General features: G+C 33.1%; 1 protein-coding gene across 1 annotated transcript in view; it reads right to left on the minus strand.

Annotated features, from left to right (window-relative positions):
* Nucleotides 1-23,970, minus strand: part of LOC133333674 (nuclear factor of activated T-cells 5) — an 89,999-nt gene that overhangs the window by 36,546 nt on the left and 29,483 nt on the right. Inside the window, exons 2-3 of the mRNA XM_061541962.1 lie at nucleotides 10,231-10,355; nucleotides 7,784-8,247 (exon numbers count right to left, since the gene is read on the minus strand). Of these exons, the coding sequence (XP_061397946.1) occupies nucleotides 7,784-8,247; nucleotides 10,231-10,355 (589 nt within the window). The remainder of the gene's footprint in view (nucleotides 1-7,783; nucleotides 8,248-10,230; nucleotides 10,356-23,970) is intronic.

The following is a 23,970-nucleotide window of genomic DNA, read 5'->3' on the forward strand; positions in this document are numbered from 1 at the left end:
TAGAAGATATATCCGAGACCTATGAGAAATTTTGAAGCTATATACGACATTTAGAGGATCCTATAGCCTCTTAGAAGACCGATGAAAGGTAGAATATCCATAGTAATCATCTATAAAGTCTTCTAACCTTACAGACAGGTCTTAAATATTTTAAAACCTTTATAAGCTCTTCAAGGGGCATAGAAGCCACCAGACGACATATTATTGCAGCTATAAAAGAGAACTTAAAGATCTCTGGGAAATCTTCAAGGCATAGAATAATTGGAGAGGGTCCTATAACCTCTTAGAAGGTATTATAGCCATTGAAAACCTCTAGAAGGTCTTCAAACATTGCAAGAAGGCTTGAAGACCTCTATAACTTTCAGTTGTCTTAGAAAACTAAACATTGTCTTTAAACATTGTTCTATAGAAATTCTTGTGGCTATAGAAGATACCTCAAAGATCTCTGGGAAGTTTTTCAGCTATCGAAGCCTTGTAGAGGATCTGTATCTGTAGCTTCTTAGAATTTCGTTAGAAAAGATTCTAGACCAAATATCTTTACAAATTCCTCTAGAGGGATCTATCGAAGGGAGGGATCTTAGAAGTAGTGTTCGGTAGAAGGCATGAAAGGTCTTCTAACCTTAGAATACACTGGTTATGATTCTTGACTACTTATATAATTGCTTAAAATATTGGAAGGCCTCTGACAGTTCTTCTAGCCTCAAACTACCCTAGAAGATGTTGTAAGGTCTTCTAGTCTTAGAAAAACTTCACGAAGTCGTATAGCCGTGTAAGCTCTCTAACATATCTTTTTTACCCTTGGAAAGCCTCCATAAGGTATTATAGCTGAAGGAAGACATATTGAAGGATTTTAGGTCATTGAGATGATTCTGTAATTATTTTATCCTTGGAAGATATTTTAGCATAACAAGATCTTCTGACCTTCTAAGAAGCGATCTTTGAGGTCTTCTAACAATACTTCTAGAAGATTTTAGCTTCAGTTGAATTCAAATGGGTCCTCAAGACTTAGAAGCTTTAAAAAACTTCCTGCATTCCATCTAACTAAACAAGTTTCGAGGCTAGAGGGCTTTATAGAGGTCTTATACGCCTTCTAAAAGCCTTAGTTGACTAAAGGAAGCCTTAGAAGACCTGTAGAAATCTTCTAGTCTTACAAGACCACATAAAAGCTATAAACTATAAAATACCCGTAGAAAGTCTTCTAGCCTTATGAGACCTGTAGAATACCTTCTATAAGGTATTCTAACTAGAGCAGACTTCTAGCAGGTCTTCTGGAAATACAAGAGGTATTTTTAACCCACAATATCCTATAAGTCCAAAATAACTCCTATAGATCTTATCTTTGACTTCTAAGGCTGGAAGACCTTCTATAGATCTCATAAGGCTAGTAGACATCCCCCCCTCCCCCACTATGGTCTTCTGGGATCAGTTGACATTATATGTAGGTATTTTAAAGCTAGAAGGCTCTGTAAAGGTAATAAATAGTCCTGTCAGATTTAAAATGCCAGCTGAAGGTGTTCTAAACTTATAACATCTTTAGGATGCCTTTTTGCCTTGTAAGACCTCTATAGGGTATTCTGGGTTAGAATACCTTTTTGAGGTATACCTCCCTCTAGAGGGCATCTTAGCTTTTAAAACCATTTATAAAGCATCCTTGCCTTAGGATCTCTTTTTGACTTTGGAGATCATACACATGTTTCTCCGTACCATGCGTTAATAATATATGTCAACATTTTAGGGTTTTGAGTTTTTAGGAAAACCTCCATTGAAATTGCTGAATTTCTATTTGGTTTACAACAATCGATTGGAAGAATTGTCGTTATATGTATGTTCCCTATGTTTTCATTTCAAAAATTTGTCAGTATTTCTATGGTGGAGGGTATCCAAAGTTCGGCCCGGCCGAACTTAACGCTTTTTTACTTGCTTTATATTAAAATTGTTATCTGATTTGTTCCGTGTTTTGGGTTTTGTTCTAAGACTCTGTTGTAATCTTTTTCACCTGCGTACGATATCGAGATAACAAACTAAAACGTAAGGTTCGATAAAGATCTATATATATGAACTATAACCGCATTTAGACTTAGCCCCTGTGCAGGAGGTACCAGAAGGAGTGGACCGATGGATTTTCCCTATATTTTCATTTCAAGTACCTGTTAGTATATCTATGGTGGAGGGTATCCAAAGTTCGACCCGGCCGAACTTAACGCTTTTTCACTTGTTTCTTTCTCACTTGTGTGTTTTATTATTGAACAGTGGAAACAAAAAAAAAAAGAAAAAAAACAAATAAATTTTGTTGCAAAAATTATTGTGGTAATAGTGAAAAATATACACGTATATACGTATAGCGACATATTTACGTTGTACACTCATAACTAATATCGTAATAGGCTGCCGTCTGCCTACGATAAACATTATTTTTATACCCTCCACCATAGTATGGAGGGTATATTAATTTTGTCATTCCGTTTGTAACTCATCGAAATATTCATTTCCGTCACTATAAAGTATATATATTCTTGATCAGGGTAAAATTCTAAGACGATCTAGCCATGTCCGACCGCCTGTCCGTCCGACTGTTGTAATCACGCTATCTTCCGAAGGAATTGAGATCGGGTGCTGAAATTTTGCACAGGTTTGTCTGCGGGCAGGTCAGGTTCGAAGATGGCATATATCGGTCCACGTTTAGGCATAGCTCCCATATAACAGTAACTCCCAATTTTCGGTATTTTGGGGTTGGGGTTTTGAGTTCTTAATAGGTACCAAATCCCTCCACAAAAAATTGTAAATATAGGTCAATTATTTCGGATAGGCCCCATATATGGGTTCCCCCAATTTTCGGTATTTTTGGGTTCTTGAGCGCGTTTTTCAACCGAATTCACTGAAATTTGGTATTTTGTAGTCGTATATGGTAACAAATCTCTCCACCAAAAATTATTAGTATTCGCCCACTTTTTGGGGTAGTCCCCATATAACCCCATTTTTCATATTAAAATCGTTATCTGATGTGTTCCGTGTTTTGGGTTTTGTTCTAAGACTCTGTTGTAATCTTTTCACCTGTAAGGTTCGATAATGAACTGTATCTATGAATTATAACCCGCATTTAGACCTAGCCCCTGTGCGGGAGGTACCAGAAGGAGTGGACCGATGTTCCCAATCTTCGAAATTTAACAAAGTTTTGAAGAAATAGTAAGATGGATGAAAATATAATTTTGTGAAACGGATTTTGTCCAAAGAAAGATGGGGTCTAAAAAATATATTTCGACGAGGCACATTTTCACCGTGTCAAAGTGTATACACCCTCATTAGCCATAAGGTTGAGGGTATAATTATCCATTAACAATTTTTGAAATTTATATTATGGTTTACATAATCGGTTTGTAGAAATGTCGGTATAGGTCCACTAGGACTTAGCAGACCTCTAGAAAGTCTCTTAACCTCAAAAAAATATTAACCTCAAAAAACCATTTTCTTACCCTAGAAGAGCTGAAGACAATATCCTAGCCTTAGACGAACATTGACCTCAGAGTTAAGATGCTTATAAAATACCTCTTGAAGGACTTTGAAGGTTTACTTCTATTTGAAGACGTTTCAAATAGAAGTACGTTAATCCTCAGAAAATCTCTAGAATTTCTGCTAGTCATTTAAGCTGTTCGGAAGTTCTACGCATAAAAGACCTCTAAAAGGTATTTTGTTTATAAAAAAACCCCTTTTGAAGATCTACTTGAAAGACTCTTCAAGTTATTAAAGCCCGCTGGCAGTTCTAAGCATAGACGACTTCTAGATGGTATTATGCTTATGGAGCGCATTTAAGAACCTACTGCCTGTAGAAAACATTGTAAGCATAAAACACCTTCTGAAGGTTTGCTGCTATTTGAAGACCTCTGAAAGGTTTTCCATCTTTAGAAGAGGACTTCTATATTTACGAGAAGTCCTCATAGGTCCTATATCCTCAGAAAATCTCTATAAGTTTTTTCTAGCTATTGAAGTCCTCTGAAAGCACTAGGAAATTTTTTAAGGTATATTGCCTATACAAGACCTATAGAAATTATTCTGTAAAATAGAAGATTTCTTAGGGGTTTACTGATATTTAAATACCTCTCAACAGTTTGCTATTTTCCTCAAAAAGGCTCTAGAAGTTTTTCTATCTTCTGAAAATCCCTGCCTCCTGAAAACCTCTTAAATCCTTAGAAAGATTTCTCATCTTGTTCGGATACAAAATTTCCCTCCACGCCCATTTTTTCTCCCAGTGCAATTATTTCTATATGTATATAATTGTATAATCCGAAATGCTACCTTGTGCTAACCACCATGTGCATGATTATTTGTTTGTACGAACGAACGAATGTATGTATATATCTGTCTGTGTGTGTGTATGTATGTATGTAGATTGCTTACGTCTTAGTGTACAGAGTATAGAATATTTCGAATTTAGAATGTATAGAGAAATTACAAATAATCATTTACTCAAAGCGTGTCACATTCGAATTTAATCTAAAAATAAAACAAATAGCAAACTAAATTGTATTTACAAAAACAACAACAACAAAAAGAAAACCAAAAATGAAAATAGAAAACTGAAAAATGCAGTGCAGAAAAAATGCAAAAAAAAGAAGAAAAGCGGATCAGTGGCGACCCAAAATTAAAATATTTCAGTACTTTTATTTTATTTTTACAAAATGACAAAGTTGGAAAAAATTTAATGGAATTAATTTAAGTATATAAAATATATACACAATATAATTAAGAAGTTCAAAACGGTCTCAAAATGGGTAGTAAAAGTGTATAAAGAATTTAAGAAAAATGTTTTTTTTTTGTAGTCAAACGGAATTATTTTTTAGGAGAATATCATTTTAAATGATTAAATATTTTATAGACATTTTTATTATTATTATTATTTTTTTTGTAAAATTTTTAATTAAAAATTATATTGAAATTAATATTTTATTTCATTTATAAAAAAATCTGAGCTAAATTCCCCTTTTTACTATAATCGCTGACAATTAATCATAATGAAATTTGCTCTTTGTTCCATGATTCAAAATTTTTGATTTTTATTATTGGTTTTTTTTGCTTGTTTTTGTTTTGGCAATAAATATATATTGTTTTGTCTGTGAAATAAATAAATAAAAAAAAACAAAAATCCACAGACAAACAAACAAAATCATAAAAAATACGAAGGCGTGAATGCCGGAAAAATGCTATAAAACAAAATTTAATGGTAAACAATCTATTAAATCAATCGATTCAAGCAAAGGCGAAATGAAATCCATTTCACAAAAACCACTAAAATATTTAATAAAAAAAACACACCCAAGGATGAAGGACCTTTTTAGAATTCTGTGGAAAGAAGGTCTCTAAAATATAAACCTCAGATGATCCTCTATGAAAAATATGATTGTCCCACCTTCTATGATATTCTGCGTTATTGATTCTATGTATCAGGAAACAAAGTTGATATTCGATGAAATTTAAAATGTTGGGAACGAACTTGCGCCGGGTCATCTTCGGTTCTGCTTGTAACCCACTGGTATATTATAATATGAACAGTTACTTGTCATCTAATAAAATACAGACATGGAGTATTTCTAGAAAAGTATTTTATATTGAATATCTCTGGAAGATATTCTACATATACACGACCGTTAGTATGTATTTAGAATGACTTTAAGCATTAGAAGACCTCTGAACCTCAGGGTATTGTAACTTTGTGCAGTTCCACCTATACCCACCTTTAAGTATTGATCCGCCCGTCAGTCCATTATAATCTGTAAATACGATAGAGGCCACAGTTATGAACCAATCGTTACGACGGGTTCTGGCCAACGAAGACCCCAATTTTTTGTAATGATCCATTAATATTTAAGGGAATGAAATGGAAGGGAGTCTAACAAAAGAATAAGCATGGGCATTTTGATGAAGAACGGTCAATATTTTGACTACAAAAATAGTATATCCAAGAGGTGTGAATGACCTTTGAATTGATAGCTATTATATTGTTGCATCACTTGTGGGATATATATATATAAATTGGAAAATATGAAAGGATCACTTTGAAGAAATTGGAAAATATGAAAGGCTTAGAAAGTGGGTCAGCAGGGTGCAAATATCGCGAAATATTACACAGGCTTGGAATATAGAACCGCAGAAAGTTAGATTTTCATGGTAGTAGTGTAAGGTATCATGGTATCACCTCCGTCCGAATATACTTCTCCGCTCACTGGCTTTTAATGTTATTGTGTTTTTTTTTTACATTTTTTCTGAGTGTAAAAAATAAAATTAAAAATCCAATTCGATATATGATTCATTTTGAATAGACCTTTTGTGGATATATATATATATATATATATATATAAAATGTCAATAAAAAGTTCTACTTAAAAATAATAATTTTAATGGGATTTTCCTTAATTTTTTTGGGTGTAAAATTTGAAAATTTTCTATATTTAATAATAAATAACAACATTGATTTTTCAATATATTTTTCTTTGAGTGTAAAAGTCTTTTACCAAATTTAGTACCCATAATATTAATTTGTTAAACTGAATCCTGACCCTAATCCTACAATGATCCTAACTCCAAACTTCATTGTTCCAGCTCTATCGGTTCACCCAAATCCAAATTGTACCAATTATAGTACGATTTAGTACCCAATCCTACACTTCGACGGCAATGTTAATTAAAATTTTCAGGATTCCAACTCGATTTGTACCTCCAAATTAAATTTGTACCGAATCGCCAAATACAAATGATACCATATTTAGTTCTTTTTAGTACTTTTCGTGCCGTTCTAGTACGAACTTCCAAAAACCCAGCCTTATCTGTCACCTTTGGACCAAGATTCAGCCGTTTCGTCTGGGCGTTCACGAATCGTTAAATCAGTCAGTCAATCACTTTACTCTTTTATTAGTATAGATAAAAACGCTGCATTTTATTATTTCACTATAACCGACAATTGTATTTTTTTCTAAAGTGTAAAAATGTCTAATTAACGAAAATTTTTATTGGAGTGTATAATTTCTGTTATAAGGAAAATACAATTTTTACGAGCCCAAAATCATTTTGTTAAAATCTGTATAACATAAGAGTGCCCCTAATATACGACATATCATCATAACAGTTTGTTCATTAATTTCTTATAACCGATTATTTTTTTCTTTATAGCCGATATTTCGTTAAAAAATTATTCGATTATAGATCAAATATTAATTGGCAAACTCAAATTCAATTCAAAACGAAATTTCATTCATACAAATTGTCGATTCGTAGATTTTTAATTCAAACAAAAAAAATATATATATAAAAAAATGTTAAATATCAAAACGTGAAGAAGAAGAGTCAGACAATGACAACAACGATCAACAAAATAAAAAAATATTTTAAATAAATAAAAAAAATTATTTCAATTATTAACCAAATAGAAAAAAATATATGAGGCAGTGAGTGATCGTGTCGGCGGCGGAATTTTGGGCAAGTGTTAAAAATTTGGGCAAATAAAAGGAAGTTTTAAATGGATTTCCAAGAATCAATGGATCAATGGGTGTGGGTTGTGTTGTGAGATGTTATGGGAGAGTTACGAGAGAGTGAGAGGAGGTCGTGACTTTAATGGGTAATGTAGGGGGATGCTAGCTGATATTTTGTGTATTGATTTGGAGATATAATGAATGGGTAACGATATATATTTTAATTTTTTTATTAGAAGTGGGGTACGGAAGAGGTAATTTACTTATTGTCCCTTCCACACCCCACCACCATGAGGATGAAATTCTTCTCTGAAGCAGCAACTTACCTTGAGGCAGGTATAGCACGTATCAGTTGATGTGTTTGATGATGTTGTTGTTGTTGCTGTAATTTTCCTGGTGATGAATTTGTTATCGATGCCGAGGACGTTGATGAGGACGAGGATGATGCTGATGTTGTTGTATTACTGCTGAGATTTGTTGTGACATTTTGTTGTTGTTGTTGTTGCTGCTGTTGATGATGATGTTGTTGGTGTTGTTGTGTTATGTGTAGACTGTTGCTGCTGGGAGAGGTACTTAAATTACTGCTTAAATTTGTACTTGAATTAGGGCTACTTGTTTGCATTTGTTGTTGTTGTTGCTGCTGCTGATGTTGTTGTTGTTGATGTTGCTGCTGCTGTTGTATTTCAACATGTTGATCAAACCCAAAACCACTATCATTGGAATTATCACAGGGTGGCGGATGCGGTCGTGGCGGGAATCTTTTACCGGGGACTAGTTTTCCTGGACCAATCTGGAGGAGAAGAGGGAGAGAGGGGGGAATGTGAAACAAAAATAACAAAGGAAGAAGGTTAAAAAAGAGACAGAGAGAGAGAGAGTGAGGAAAAATGCGGAGAGCCTATATTATCCAATAAGGTGAATAAAATTATTCACAATGGTTGATAAAATTTGGATATAATTATACACAGTAGTGGATAAAATTATCCACATTAGTGGATAACATTGCACACAGTGGTAGATAATATTATCCGCTATGATAGATAAAATTATTCACAGTGGTTATTAAAATAATCCACAGTGGTGGAGAAAAATATGATGGATTTTTATCCACCATATTTTCATCCTCATCCACATTAATGGATGAAATTATCCACAGTGGTGGATAAAATTATCCACAGTGGTGGATAAAATTATCCACAGTGGTGGATAAAATTATCCACAGTGTGGTAAAATTATCCACAGTGGTGGGTAAAATTATCTGCAATGGTGAAAAAATGATCTACAATGGTTGATAAAATCATCAACAGTGTTGGGTAAAATTTATGGATAAAATTATTCAAAGTGGTAGATAAAATGATCCACAATGGTGAATAAAATTATTCACAATAGTGGATAAAATTATCCGCTGTGGTGGATAAAATTAATCGCTATGGTGGAAAAATTTATCCGCTATGGTGGATAAATTTATCCGCTATGATGGATAAATTTATCCACTATGGTGGATAAATTTATCCGCTGTGGTGTATAAATTTATCCGCAATGGTGGATAATTTTATCCACTATGGTGGATAAATTTATCCGCTATGGTGGATAATTTATCCGCTTTGGTGGATAAATTTATCCGCTTTAGTGGATAAATTCATCCGCTATGGTGGATGAAATTAGCCTCAATGAAATTAGCCTACACAGTGGTGGATAAAATTATCAAGTTGTGTGTAAAAAATCGACAGTGGTGGATAAAAATATCGACAGTGGTGATGAAATAATCCACTAGGGGAGATAAAATTATCCACCATGGCCAATAAAAATAATCCTTAATGGTGGATATTATCCACAATGGTGGATAAAATTATCCTCTGTGGTGGATAAATTTATCTGCTATGGTAGATAAATTTATCTGCTATGCTGGATAAAATTTTCCACTATGTTGGATAAAATGATCCACTATATGATAAAATGATCCACTATGGTGGATAAAATTATCCATTGTGGTAGATAAAGTTATCCACTGCGGTGGATAAAATTATCCACTGTGGTGGATAAAATTATCCACTGTGGTGGATAAAATTATCCGCTGTGGTGGATACAAATTATCCACAATGGTGAATACAAATTATCCCAAATGGAGGATAAAAATTATCCACATTGGGGGATAAAATTATACACAGGATAAAATTATACACAGTTGTGGATAATATTATCCACAGTGGTGGATAAAATTATCCACAGTGGTGGATAAAATTATCCAAAGTGGTGGATAAAATTATCCACAGTGGTGGATAAAATTATCCAAAGTGGTGGATAAAATTATCCACAGTGGTGCATAAAATTATCCACAAAGGTGGATTAAAATTATCCATAGTGGTGAAAAAAATTATCCACAGTGGTGGATAAAATTATTCACAGTGGTGGATAAAATTATCCACTATGGTGGATAAAATTTTCCACTCTGGTGGGTAGAATAAAAGTTATCCACAGTGGTGGTTGAAATTATCCACTCTGGGGTGGATAAAATTATCCGCCTTTGTGGATAGAATTACTCGTTATTGCCCATTAAAATTATCGACAATGTTGGGTAAAATTATCTACTATGGTGAATGGTTATCTGCTATGGTGGATAAAAATTATCCACAAAGGTCTATAAAAAAATATCCACTGAGGTGAATAAAAATACTCCACTGTGGTGAGTAAAATTATCCTCTGTGGCGAATAGAAATTATTCCATATGGTGAATAAAATATTTGAAAAAGGTGAATAAAAACAAATCTCAACTTACCCTGGACATTGAGTGCAGTTTACCAGGAAATGCCTTGCCCGGATGCCGTTTTGATGGCGTCCGAAAACCTTTACGATGGATACGCGGGTTCAGTGTTGACATGGTGGACATTGCGGTACGCATACCTAAAAGAAGAAGAAAAAAAAAACAAAAGAGAACATAAAAATTATTATCAGACATTGTCCCGCAGCAGCATCTATTAATGTTATTATTGTTATGATTATTATTACTAGTATTGTTGTTGTTTTTATTGTAGAAAATCATATTCAATTGCAATTTATTTGTCAGAAATAACTGTTCGGATGATGATGGTGATGGTACGCGACAGCAAAACTAAGCGTAAAGCTATTCTTTTCATTGTTGCTACTATTATTGTAACGATTTGTTATTGTTGTTGGTTATGTTGTTGTTTGTGCATTTTTCGACGCATGATTTCAAATTGCCCTCAAGGAAAAAGTTATATAGTCATCTATAGATGTGTGAGGATGTGTGTGTCTGTAGCACTGATAAAGTTAAAGTCCAACGCCCTCTCATATGGCAGCCAAGCTTCTGCAGGCAACCTCAATATCAGATACATTTGTTTTTATTGTTCTTTTTTCAATTCAGAATATGCAACTGAGTAGCAACAACAATAACAAAATAAATATATTGTGTGCACATATATAAAATTACAATAAATTGTAAAAATATATGAAAAAAAAATTTTACTCTATTCAAGATAAAAAAAGTTAGCTGTCCAGACATTAAACAATGTTGAAAATAACTGGGGAGAGAAAACTATTTGAAAAATAAACAAATTTTATATTTAATAAAAAAAATTATTTAGCTCATATGGCATTTTAGCTAAGAAGAAAAAAATTAGTGTCTATTCACTCCACTCACTTGTAGGCTGATCAATGTAGCTGACCGGCCGATCGACCGGCTGCTTGGTGATGGTGTTGAATTGTCACCATTACGAAAGTATTGAGACATATATACATATACACGTACATATATCTACAATCATTGTTATTGGCACACACAACAAAAGAAAAAATTGAAAAGAAATGGACCCACAGCTGAACGACGGACGACGTCGTGGACCCCAAACAAATCAGTACCAATAACAAGAGGCGATTGCTGGCTGCAGCAGTCCATAGCAATTACAAAGACGTTCGCTCGGTGGGTCGGTGATTAGGTTGGCGATCCCAATGCTTGTTTTTTTTTCTTACAGTATGTGACAATAAATTGGGTTAAATTATTTGAATGTTTAAAAAATTTACTCAGCGGAAGATCAATGGATCTTCTCTAGAAAATCCATTGATCTTCAATAGAAGAAGGCCAAAAGATCTTCAATAGAAGATCTTTATATTTTCGATAAGAGATCTACTGATCTTCAGTAGAAGATCTACTGATTTTTAGTAGAAGATCTACTAATCTTCAGTAGAAGATCTACTGATCTTCAGTAGAAGGTCTACAGATCTTCAGTAGAAGATCTGTAGAAGATCTACTGATCTTCAGTAAAAGACCTATTGATCTTTGGTAGAAGATTTCTTGATCTTCGACAGAAGATCTACCGATCTTCAGTAGAAGATCTACCGATCTTCAGTAGAAGATCTACCGATCTTCAGTAGAAGATCTACCGATCTTCAGTAGAAGATCTACCGATCTTCAGTAGAAGATCTACTGATCTTCAGTAGAAAATCTACGGATCTTCAACAGAATATATGACGATCTTTAATATAAAATCTGGGAATCTTCAATAGAAGATGTAATGATCTTTACCTCAAGATATGATGATCTTCACAAGAAGAATATCTACTGATCTTCAATAGAAGATCTGCATATCTTCTATGGAAGATCTATCGATTTGCGATAGAAACTCTACTGATCTTCTGTTGAATGTCTACTGATCTTCAATGATCTTAATTTCCTTGATTTTCGGTTGCGGAAATTTCTTGAGTTTTTTTTTTATTCATTTTTTGATTTAAAATTCAGTTATTTTATTTTTCTAAAAAATATATTTTTTTTAATTATTTATTTTATTTTTTTTTAATTTTTTTATTTTTTTTTTCTAAAATTTCTTTATTTTCTATTTTTATTTTGTAATATTTATTTTGCATTGTTGCTTTATTTATTTTGTTATGTTTTGCTTTGTTCGAGAGTTCATTGAACTTCATCTAGCCAAGGTATACACCCTGACATCTATACTTCATCACATCGCAGAGCTCCTCATCAGAGTAGCGCATTTTTTCTTGATACGCTGCCTGCCTGCATTCTTTTGCTTTGTTGAGATGACAACAACATTTGCATTTAAATACTATTTTGCATAATCTCTCGGGTGGGTGTTGTAGTTGTTGTTGGATTTAAATATTTAAAGACATTTTTTACTTAAAGAAACGCAGCTGAACTACTTCGATTTTACTAGAGGTAAGGATCTTCACCAGAAGATCTGAGGATTTTCACTGACGGATCTAAGGACCTGCATTAGAAGATCTGGGGATAGACAGTAAAAGATCTTAGGATATTCTGCACAATATTTTGGGATCTTCACAAGAAGATCTGAGAATTTCCATTGGAAGATCTGTGGATCTTCACTAGAAAATTTTGAAAATCTTCACTAAAGATCCTTACTAGAAGATCTGAGGATAATTACAAGAAGATCTTAGGATCTTCACTAGATGATTTTAAATCCTCGATATTCATAAATAAATTTGAGAATTTTCATTAGCAACTGAGGACGTTCTCTAGAAGATCGGAGGATACTCAGCGTAAGATCAATAGATCTTCTCTAGAAAATCTATTGATCTTCAGTAGATGACTGATCTTTAATAAAAGACCAACTGATCTTCAATAGAAGATCTACTGATCTTCAATAGAAGATCTCCCGAATTTCAATGCAAGAAATACAGATCTTCAATAAAAGGCCAACTGATATTCAATTGAAGACCTACTGATTTTCGATAGATGATCTACTGATTTTCGATAGAAGATCTATTGATCTTCAGTAGGAGATCTACTGATATTCAGTAGAAGATCTACTGATCTTCAGTAGATGATCTACTGATCTTCAGTATAAGATCTACTGATCTTCAGTAGAAGATCTACTGATCTTCAGTAGAAGATCTACTGATCTTCAGTAGAAGATCTACTGATCTTCAGTAGAAGATCTACTGATCTTCAGTAGAAGATCTACTGATCTTCAGTAGAAGATCTACTGATCTTCAGTATAAGATCTACTGATCTTCAGTATAAGATCTACTGATCTTCAGTATAACATCTTCAGTAGAAGATCTACCGATCTTCAGTAGAAGCTCTACTGAGATATACTGACCTTCAGTAGAAGATCTACTGATCGACAATAGAAAATCTATCAATTCTCGATTGAAGATCTACTGATCTTCAATAGAAGATTTACTGATCTTCAGTAGAAGTTCTACTGATCTTTAGTAGAAAATCTACTGATCTTCGGTAGAAGATCTATTGACCTTCAATAGATGATTTAGTGATCTTCAATAGAAATCTTTAGATTTTCGATTAAAAATCTTCAGAAGATCTATGGATCTTCAATAGAAGCCATAACGATCATCAATTACAAAATCTCAAAAGTAAACATTTTAAAGGATCATTAGAATGTTGTGTCGAAGGTATCTGAAGGTCGATATATTTCTATAGAATATTTAGAAACCAAGAAGGTTTTCTCATGGTTCTTTAAAGAAAGCATTGAGGATTTTTTGATAGAAAATTCCTGAAGTCTTCCAAAGATCCTCTTTTGATCTTATCTTGTAGTTCTCGTGATCATCAGAGCATTTGCAATTCCTCATTGGAAAACCACTAGAAATTGAAATAGTTTGTCTGAAGATGTTGAGATCGTATTTTAAAGTTCATATTAGGTAGATTTTCTATTACCAGTAGATTTGCTTACATGACTGGGTCTTAGAAAAGATCCCTGAATAATTTCTATACAAAACCGTGATATTTTCTTTCATGAAATTGCTAAATTCTTCAAATGTGATATCTGTAAAAAAATCGAAGAGAAGTTTGTGAAATTTTCTATAGAAAATTAAAATAAAAAAAATCTCCTCATACATTTTGAGAGATTTTCTATATCTTACTTAAAAGGGACCAGTGGATTTTCTTCTATATATCTGGGATTAATAAATATGCCCGGGCCACTTAATAGAAAAACTATGGGATCTTCTTATGGAAAATTCCCGAGTTCTGGAGAAAGGAGACCAGACGAATCCTTTTAAGTAGAATAGAAAATTTTCAGAGAACTTTTTATGTTAGATCAGGAAAATAGGCATAAGAAGAGAAGTTGGAGAAGATTTTCAATTGATCATAAAAGGATCATCGGGTCATTATTGTAAAGCGAGAAGATTTCGCTTGGAGATTTTGATATCTTATTTGGAAGATTGATTGATCCGTAGAAATTCTGGAGATATCGTCTTAAAGATAATTAGAAGATCGTCGTCCGAAATTCTGGAGATATCGTCTTAATGATAATTAGAAGATCGTCATACGAAATTTAATATTACTACTTTTTATAGAAGACCGGAACATTTTGTTCAAATAAAATATCTCTGAGGTAATTTTAAATCAAAAATGTGTAACTTTCCTCCAAAAAATTTCCGAGATCTTCAAAAATGACTTCAACAAACAATTATTTTCGAGTTCCTTAGATCTTCTTATGGCAGATTTTCAAGACAAATATTGCAAAAAAAAATTAAATTTTATGTTTACAATTTATTTTGTAAACTCCTAAAGATCTTGGCCTCTTTTTATAATTTGTTTTTTATTATAAAAAATATTTTCTTGTGTTACAAAAAATGTACACAACTGATTTTAAATTTCAGATAAATAATAACAATTAAGAGAAGGAAAAGAAATATCTGTTGTTTATTGATATTATATATATATTTCTTCATCCTCCTCTTATTTTTTTCCGCTCCACCAATATAATTTTATTACTTGAAAGGTATGGCAAGGCGTCGGCGTTAAGCATTGAATCGTAACAGCAAACTCAAAATCAATATTTATATGAGGGCCTCCAATATTAAATAAATATTTATATTTAATTCGAATACATACTTTTATTTCGCCTTACTTGGAAGAAGGGCGAAAAAACAAATGTTTGTAATAAAAATCAAAAGTAAATTCAATTAAAAAAGAATAATAAAAATCAAAATTCCGAAATTAACAAAAAAAAAACAATTTTTTATAACACACACAAAAATAATGACCTTCCTTTTGCTAAAAAATATTAACCTGTACTTTTTATTTGGCAAAAAAAATTGCAGCAGAATAAAGAAACAATTATTTTGGCAATAAAAATATCGTTGTTTATCAAATAATAAATATTTTGAAATTTTTTGGATAGATTTTTATTTCGCCCATAATGACATGGCAGAACCAAGGTACTTTATTTTAATTGTTTGCTGTTTTTGGAAATCAATCACAGTTTTTCTTTATCAACAAATTGTGGACTAATTGTGGACTTTCCTTAGAAACAAGTTTGTTGACAATTTGCTGTATTTTTTTTTCTTTACTTCAAAAAGGGGCATGTCAATGCCAAAATATAAAAAAACAAAACTCAAAATTTACGTCAATCAGTTTGGTGTATTATCAATGGTTTTTGGACACTCCCCAAAAAAATCTATTGTCTGATTTATTTTTTTATTAGTTCAAAATATCCGATTATTATTATTATGGGGGCAGTAAACAATGGAATTTCCAATAATTGTTTTCAAATGTCTTTAATGTCTTTTTTGTTGCTGATACATTTCTTTGTGATTCTCTCGGACTCTACTTCTCTCTTTATATATGGTAGAAAGATCAATGTATAGAATTTACTATTTCAAATGATCAATATCTAGATCTTATATTGAGGATCAATTGATTTTCTATGCAAGATCCATGGCTCTTCTATGGAAGATTACATACGGAATAGCATCAGATCTTCAGAGAGTGATCAACCGGTCTTATGTAGAAAATCAGCTAAATCAGCTCTGAGAAAATAAAATGATATATATTTTTACTTGTCACTAACACTTCCTACCAGAAGTAGCGATCGTTCTTTGTTTTTAAACCATACAAAGTTCACGTCTCAATATCGATATGTTCAAAGTCATAACCCAATTTTCCATGGATAATGTCGGATATGTAATTTTGTCCTAGCAGCAATATACCATGACAAAGACCTCATATATCATTATTTTAGGTATTTTCAATGTCTGCCTCATGGTTGTTGTATATTTATCCAGATACCGATGTATGTTTTGCCGGTACAGCCTTCGGAAGATGTAGTTATAATTCAAAACGTCATGGTAACTCTTATTCCTAAACAGCTCTTAATTTCGCTCAATTTCCCTACTAATCCTAATCGAAATCTCCATCTATCACTTTAGAACTGATTATAATTACAGGCAGGCCCACAGCAATCAGTAGGTAGGTGATTATATTCCAAAGAAATCATAATTGTAAAGACGATACCTACTAACCAGTGAGCGGAGCAGTATAGTCGGACGGGGCAGGCCATACGATACCCTACACAACTAACGCGGGACTCTCAACTTTCTGCGGATTTTTATTCCTAGCCTGGGCAATATTTCGTAATATTTGCACCCTCTTGCCCGATTAGAGATCAACAGCTCCTTACTGATATATTTTTCGAATATTTCTAATATTTGGTACATGTCCATATTCCATTCCCCGTGGGTTGTGTTGTGATGCTCGTCTTATAATTGTGGCCTATATATCGACTAGAAAAAACACAACAAATTATGTTTTCGGTCCACTTTATCCCAAAAAAATTATCTGATCATCACCGAAAATTATAGCGTTGGCCTTGACCATAACTGGAACCTCATGGAACATTTAAAGCGATCAGCGCTATATTTCCGCCCTCTAGTGTGGTAATGGGTTACTAAATAATATCTGCAAACGTAAGCACCTGTAAATATTATATACGACAATATAATTGGTATCATTCTCTTGGATATACTGTCAACTGTTCGGGTCTATGTCCTTCAGGGGCAAATATATACGCCATAGTATAAATATTTTGTAATTTTTCACACAAAACTCATGGTCCATTTGGTCCGCTAAATACTGACCAATATTTATCATTATTTATTTATACTTTAGCCCGATCCCTTTCTCCATATAAAATTTCGCGACGTTCGGGCCATAATTGCGGACTCTGGAGCGACCAGAAAAACGGACAAAAATTAAGTATTTGGTCCATTTCATCCCCTAAATATAACCCGATCTTTACCAAAAACTATAAGGGTCTTCATTTCGTGAAGATTGGTCAATAACTGTGGCCTGTATCGTGTTTAAAAATTATAATGGACGGACGGACACACATGTCTAGAGCTAGTCGCGGCGTTACAAACTTTTGGGGCTGCAACAAGCCATAATACCCTGACGACATAGTTGTGTAGGGTATAAAAAATTGCGCCAAAACATCGATTGACATTTTATTGAAAATATATATTGACGATCTGGGAAAGTTTTTGGATCTAATGATCTTCAACTGAAGTTACAGAAAAAAAATTATTGAATATTTTTTTTTATAATTTCGTTCATAGTTAATTTCATCCATATTGTTCATGTAAGTCGATTTGAATACAAGCAAATATCCTTATAACCAAGAGAAAGCCATTATTTTTCCAAAAATGTAAACATTTTATTAATATTAGAACTAATTTCCTAGTTCACTCGCACGTTTGCTCTCTTGGAGAGTAATTCGTGTGAAAAAGAGAGTATAATCATTTCTCTGCTTGTCCCTGCTCTACATTATCACTATTTGCGCTCATTTTTCCTGTCTCTCTTTTTCTCTCTCTCTCTCTCTCTCTCTCTGACAAAAACAAATCTGTTCCTCGTTTTGTTTTGCTACCATTCTCCGCCTCTCTCCCTTACTTGGTATTTGTTATTCTTTCCACTCATTCGATTGTGAATGGTTTTGCATTCCATTGTTTATTTATTTCAGACATTCTTACCCACCTCTATATTGGTGTTACAAAATTCACATATGTAATTTCCAAATGATTTCGATATGAATTGTTTGACATGGTTATGTTTAATATGGTTATTCTAATGACGAAGAACATGAACATGTAAGGAAATAGGGAGAAACAAGCAGAAGAAAACATAAAATCAAAGTAGAAAAAAATAAAAATATATGGAATTTCTGTGTCATAAGAAACACCTATCAAAATTAAAAAATACATAAATTATATAAATACATCGCAGAGGATCTATGGATATAATTATACATATGATGATTAGGCCAACTAATACTACATTGAAGAAATCGAAGAAAATTGTACAGATTCTAATATAATTTTCTCCTAAACATCTAATAATCTTCAAATGAAGATCTTCGGATCTCATCTTAAAATATTTGTTGATCTGCATTAGAAGATCTGACTTTAAATTAAATTAAGTTCATATGATCTTGAATTTTCGATAATCTTTCAAACTGCATTCGTTTAATTTATAAAGGAAAAACTTATGAAAATCATTCAAAATGTCGAAGAGGATCTATAGACCTTCCATAAAAAACATTTGGGAAATTCCGACAATTACAAGACAAGAAGAGATATCGTCGAATTTCAAGGGGTCATTCATAGAAGATCAGTAGATAATACAGTGGAAATGTTTGGATCCATCAATCGTTTTGGATCCTTTTTAATATCAAAATCTATCATGATAACTTCTGCAAAAAGAGACCTCAACTTTTCCTCTCATAAAAAGTATAAAGACATGTAGAAAAGTACCAGTCGATGTTAACAAAAGATACCCTCAGGCCTTTTGTTTGTAGTGTGAGGTACTAGATGGAGTGAAACGATGGGTTCTCTCTTTGAAATGTTGATAAAAATAATATGAAGAGCAATCATTGAAGGATATTGGACTTATAAATATTGAAAATGTTGATACTTTGGCAGAGAGGTATTAGAAGATATGAACGGATGAGTTCAATCTTCGGACTTTATATAGATTTGGTAAAAATATTCATGGAATTCGCTCGATATTAGATTTAAAAACTTTCAAAATTTTGACACTTTGTGGTGGTGCTACCTAAAACAGTGAGTGGATGTCATATTTGGACTTGATTTGGTAAAAATTTAACAAATTGCGAGTTTTATAAATTTACAAAATATTGTTATTACAATGTTCAAAGTTCGCCTCAAATCGGATATTACGTTCGTATGAAGATATTATAAAATTAATTTTCGGTAGAATTTTGGTCATTTTGTGGGAAATGTATAACTTCTTCGAAGTTAGAAAGAAATATTACAATGAGAAAAGTTTTGATTTTAATTCAAGTCCCTTCGACCGGCTAACGTCCGCAACAGCCGGCTTATGGTTTGATGGACATTTAAAAATCAACACAAAAACTTGGGGTCCACAAATGAAATTTCGATGAGGCACATTTTTATACCATTCACCACACTGTGGTACAGGGTAGAATGTCTTTGTGCATATGTTTGTAAAAGGCAAACATAATCGAGATAGACCCATGGTTCCTTTTGAGAATATGCATAGAATCACTTTCTGAGTCGGTTAGGTTTCGTGAAAATCGGTTCAGATTTAGATATAGCTCCCATATATATTTTCGTCCGATTTACTGTAAATCGTGTACCAAAGTCCCTATATATCTTTCAATTCGCACAAAATTTGGCAAAGCGTAGTGAATTAAGTCTAGAAAGATGTGTCCAAAGTTTCGTGAAAATCGGTTCAGATTTAGATATAGCTCCCATATGTATATTCATCCGATTTAATGTAAATCGTGTACCAAAGTCCCTATATATCTTTCGATTTCCACGAAATTTGGCATAGGGTAGTGAATTAAGTCTAGAATGATGTGTGTTAGGTTTCCTGAAAGTCGGTTCAGATTTAGATATAGCTTCCTTATATATCTTCGTCCGATTTAATGTAAATGGTGTATCAAAGTCCCTATATATATTTCGATTTGCACGAAATTTGGCACAACGTAATGAATTAAGTCTAGAATGATGTGTGCAAAGTTTCGTGAAATTCGGTTCAGATTTTGATATAGCTCCCATATATATCTTCGTCCGATTTAAGGTAAATGGTGTACCAAAGTCCCTATATTTCTTTCGATTTCCACGAAATTTGGCATAGGGTAGTGAATTAAGTCTAGAATGATGTGTGTTAGGTTTCCTGAAAGTCGGTTCAGATTTAGATATAGCTCCCATATATATCTTCGTCCGATTTAATGTAAATGGTGTATCAAAGTCCCTATATATATTTCGATTTGCACGAAATTTGGCACAGCGTAATGAATTACGTCTAGAATGATTTGTGTTAAGTTTCTTGAAAATTGGTTCAGATTTAGATATAGCTCCCATATGCATATTCATCCGATTTTAGGTAATTGGTGCACCAAAGTCTCTGAAAATCATTTAATTTGCCCGAAATTTGTCATAGCGTCCTGAATTAAGTCTAGAATGAGGTGTGTTAAGTTTCGTGAAAATCGGTTCAGATTTAGATATAGCTCCCATATATATCTTCGTCCGATTTTATGTAATTGGTGCACCAAAGTCGCTATATATATCTTTCGATTTGCCCGAATTTTTATATAGGGTACTGAATTAAGTCTAGAATATTGTTGCTAAGCTTCGTGAAAAGATACATAGCTAGACCGATTGACACAACGTACTGAAGTAATATAAATTGGTCTCTGGCAAGTTTCGGTTCATATACAGATATATAATAAAAACGCGTCGTCTGTTAGGATACATATGTAGAATATACCCAAAGTGGTGAAGGGTATCATATAGTCGGCCCCAGGGATGCGAAATGAAATTATTCAAATTGTACTGGCTTTCAATAAAAAGTGTACTTTTTTCACTCCGATTGTACTTTTTATATACTTTTTAATTTAGATTACATAGTGTAGGAATTAGCGAATATTTGGGATTATACAAATATTTGAGGGCTATGCCTAATTAATGACCTATATATAAATTTGGAACCCAATATTTTAGTTATGTATCTCAATTCTTCCCTTCAGGAATTATCATTATATGGAGAAGATGCCTGAATCCTGCCGACATACATGAAATACAAATTTCAAATTTCAATTTACAACAAAGTCTTAGAACCCGACCCAAAACGCGGAACAAATCAGATAACTATTTTTATTTAAAAATGGGTTATATGGGGACTACCAATGTACCAAATTTCTGCGAATTCGGTTAAAAAACGCGCTCAAAAGCCCCAAAATACCAAAATTGGGGATGCCCTTATATGGGGGCTACCCAAAAAAGTGGACCGATATTTATAATTTTTAGTCGCGACATTTGGCGAATTCGGTTGAATAGCGCGCTCAAGGACCCCAAAATATCGAAAATTGGACTGTACCCTTATATGGGGGCTATGCCTAAACGTGGACCGATATAGCCCATCTTCGAACTTGACCTGCCTGCAAAATTTTGACGATCTATCTCAATTCCTTCAGAAGATAGCGTGATTACTACAGACGGACGGACGGACGGACATGACTAGATCGTCTTAGAATTTTACCCTGATCAATACTTATTTAAAATTTTGATAAGTTACAAATGGAATGACAAAAGGGTTTGAAAATTCTGAAATAATAGAATAGAGTCTTAACTTTTGGGAATCAGCTTCGAAATCATTTACTGTAAAATAATATTAAAGTGATTCCCACTGCGCCAAAATTGCTTCAACAACTTCTTGGCGTGAAAGCCATCGAGTTGTTGAGTATTTAAAAACAATATGAATATCTGTACCGAATTATTCCTGAAAAATTATTCATTGAAAAATCATGTCTCTCATAGAACAGTTACAAAAAATAATAATTAATTAATATTAATATCTTCACTGAATGTATCAATCTGATCGGAAATACTGGATTTTGAAGCGGCATAAGACACTGCGTTTAAACTATGGCAAATTCATCCATTCGTAACGACAGCGGGGATGGCGATTCATTCCATATTGTATGTTTAAGCACTTATAATACTTTTAAGGGAGAATAATTTGATACAATTTAGAAATAGTGCTAAATACGTCATTGGGGTGCTATTGTATTTTTGACTTCCAAATAGTGCTAAAATTAGTACAATTGTACCAACTTTTGCATCCCTGGTCGGCCCACTTAGGCCGACTTTACTTCTTTCCTTACTGGTTATTGTAGCAAAGAGTATGTACCCATATTCATTGGGTTGAGGTTATAAAAAAAAAACATTCGATCACGAAAAAATTTATACCATTTAAATTTGGTCAGTACATTATTTCGTGGCTAGTTATTTATTATTGCGTGTGTGTGTGTGAGTGCGGGCCTTCTGCAAAAAAAAAAACTATTATAATATTTCATTTGAGATAACACCACCTGGGGTGATGGTGTAGTGTTCAGGGTAAGTGGTTATACAAATAAATATTTTTAGCGCCATTATGTCAGACGCACACACGATATCAAATAATTTTTATTGGGATGACTTAAGAGCATGAAAATAAATAATTTTTCTATATATCCGACATAAAATATAGTGTTAAAAAAATAACAAAAATTGCCAATTTTTAAAAGTGAAAAATTAGAAAAAGTTTTGGAAAAAAAAAAATTAAAGAAAAACCAGTAAAGAAAGCAGTAAAGTCGGACGGGGCCGACTATATGATACCCTTCACCACTTTGGCTATATCCAGCATATGGAATCCGAACAGACGTCGCATTTTTGAAGGACCATTAACATGAAATTAAACATGTCAATCTGCAACCTATACTAAATTTGAAAAATTAGAAAAAGTTCTTACAATGGGATAAAATTATGTAAAAAAAATTAAAGCAAAATATCGAAATCTAAACCGATTTCATCGAAATTCGCCACATGTTAGGTTACACTTATTTCAGTATGTTTTTTTTTTTCGTTTTCGGCCACATTTTCTTCTTTCTTCATTTACTTATAAATCCAAATTTCGTGCAAATGGAAGGATATATAGGGACTTTGGTACACCATTTACATAAAATCGAACCAAAATATATATGGGAGCTATATCTAAATCTGAACTGATTTCCATGAAATTTTACACACATCCTCCTAGGCTTAATTCAGTACGCTGTGCCAAATTTCGTGCAAATCGAAGGATATTTAGGGACTTTGGTGCACTATTTACCTAAAATCGGACGAAAATATATATGCGAGTTATAACTAAATCTGAACCGATTTTCACGAAATTTTACACACATCTTTCTAAACATAATTCAGTACGCTATGCTAAATTTCGTGCAAATCGAAGGACTTTTAGAGACTTTGGTGCACTATTTACCTAAAATCGGACGAAAATATATATGGGAGCTATATCTAAATCAGAACCGATTTTCACGAAATTTAACACACATCGTCCTAGGCTTAATTCAGTACGCTGTGCCAAATTTCGTGCAAATCGAAGGATATATAGGGACTTTGGTGCCCCATTTACCTTAAATCGGACGAAAATTTATATGGGAGCTATATCTAATCTGAACCGATTTTCTCGAAATTTAACACACATCTCTCTAGACTTAATTCAGTACGCTGTGCCAAATTTAGTGCAAATCGAAGGATATATAGGGACTTTGGTGAACTATTTACCTAAAATCGGACGAAAATATATATGGGAGCTATATCTAAATCTGAACCGATTTTCACGAAATTTAACACACATCGTCCTAGGCTTAATTCAGTACGATGTGCCAAATTTCGTGCAAATCGAAGGATATTTAGGGAC

The sequence above is a fragment of the Musca vetustissima genome, unplaced genomic scaffold, assembly GCF_032173495.1.
Source record: "Musca vetustissima isolate MV318-11 ecotype Yass unplaced genomic scaffold, APGP_CSIRO_Mvet_v1 utg8392, whole genome shotgun sequence".
Taxonomy (NCBI): domain Eukaryota; kingdom Metazoa; phylum Arthropoda; class Insecta; order Diptera; family Muscidae; genus Musca; species Musca vetustissima.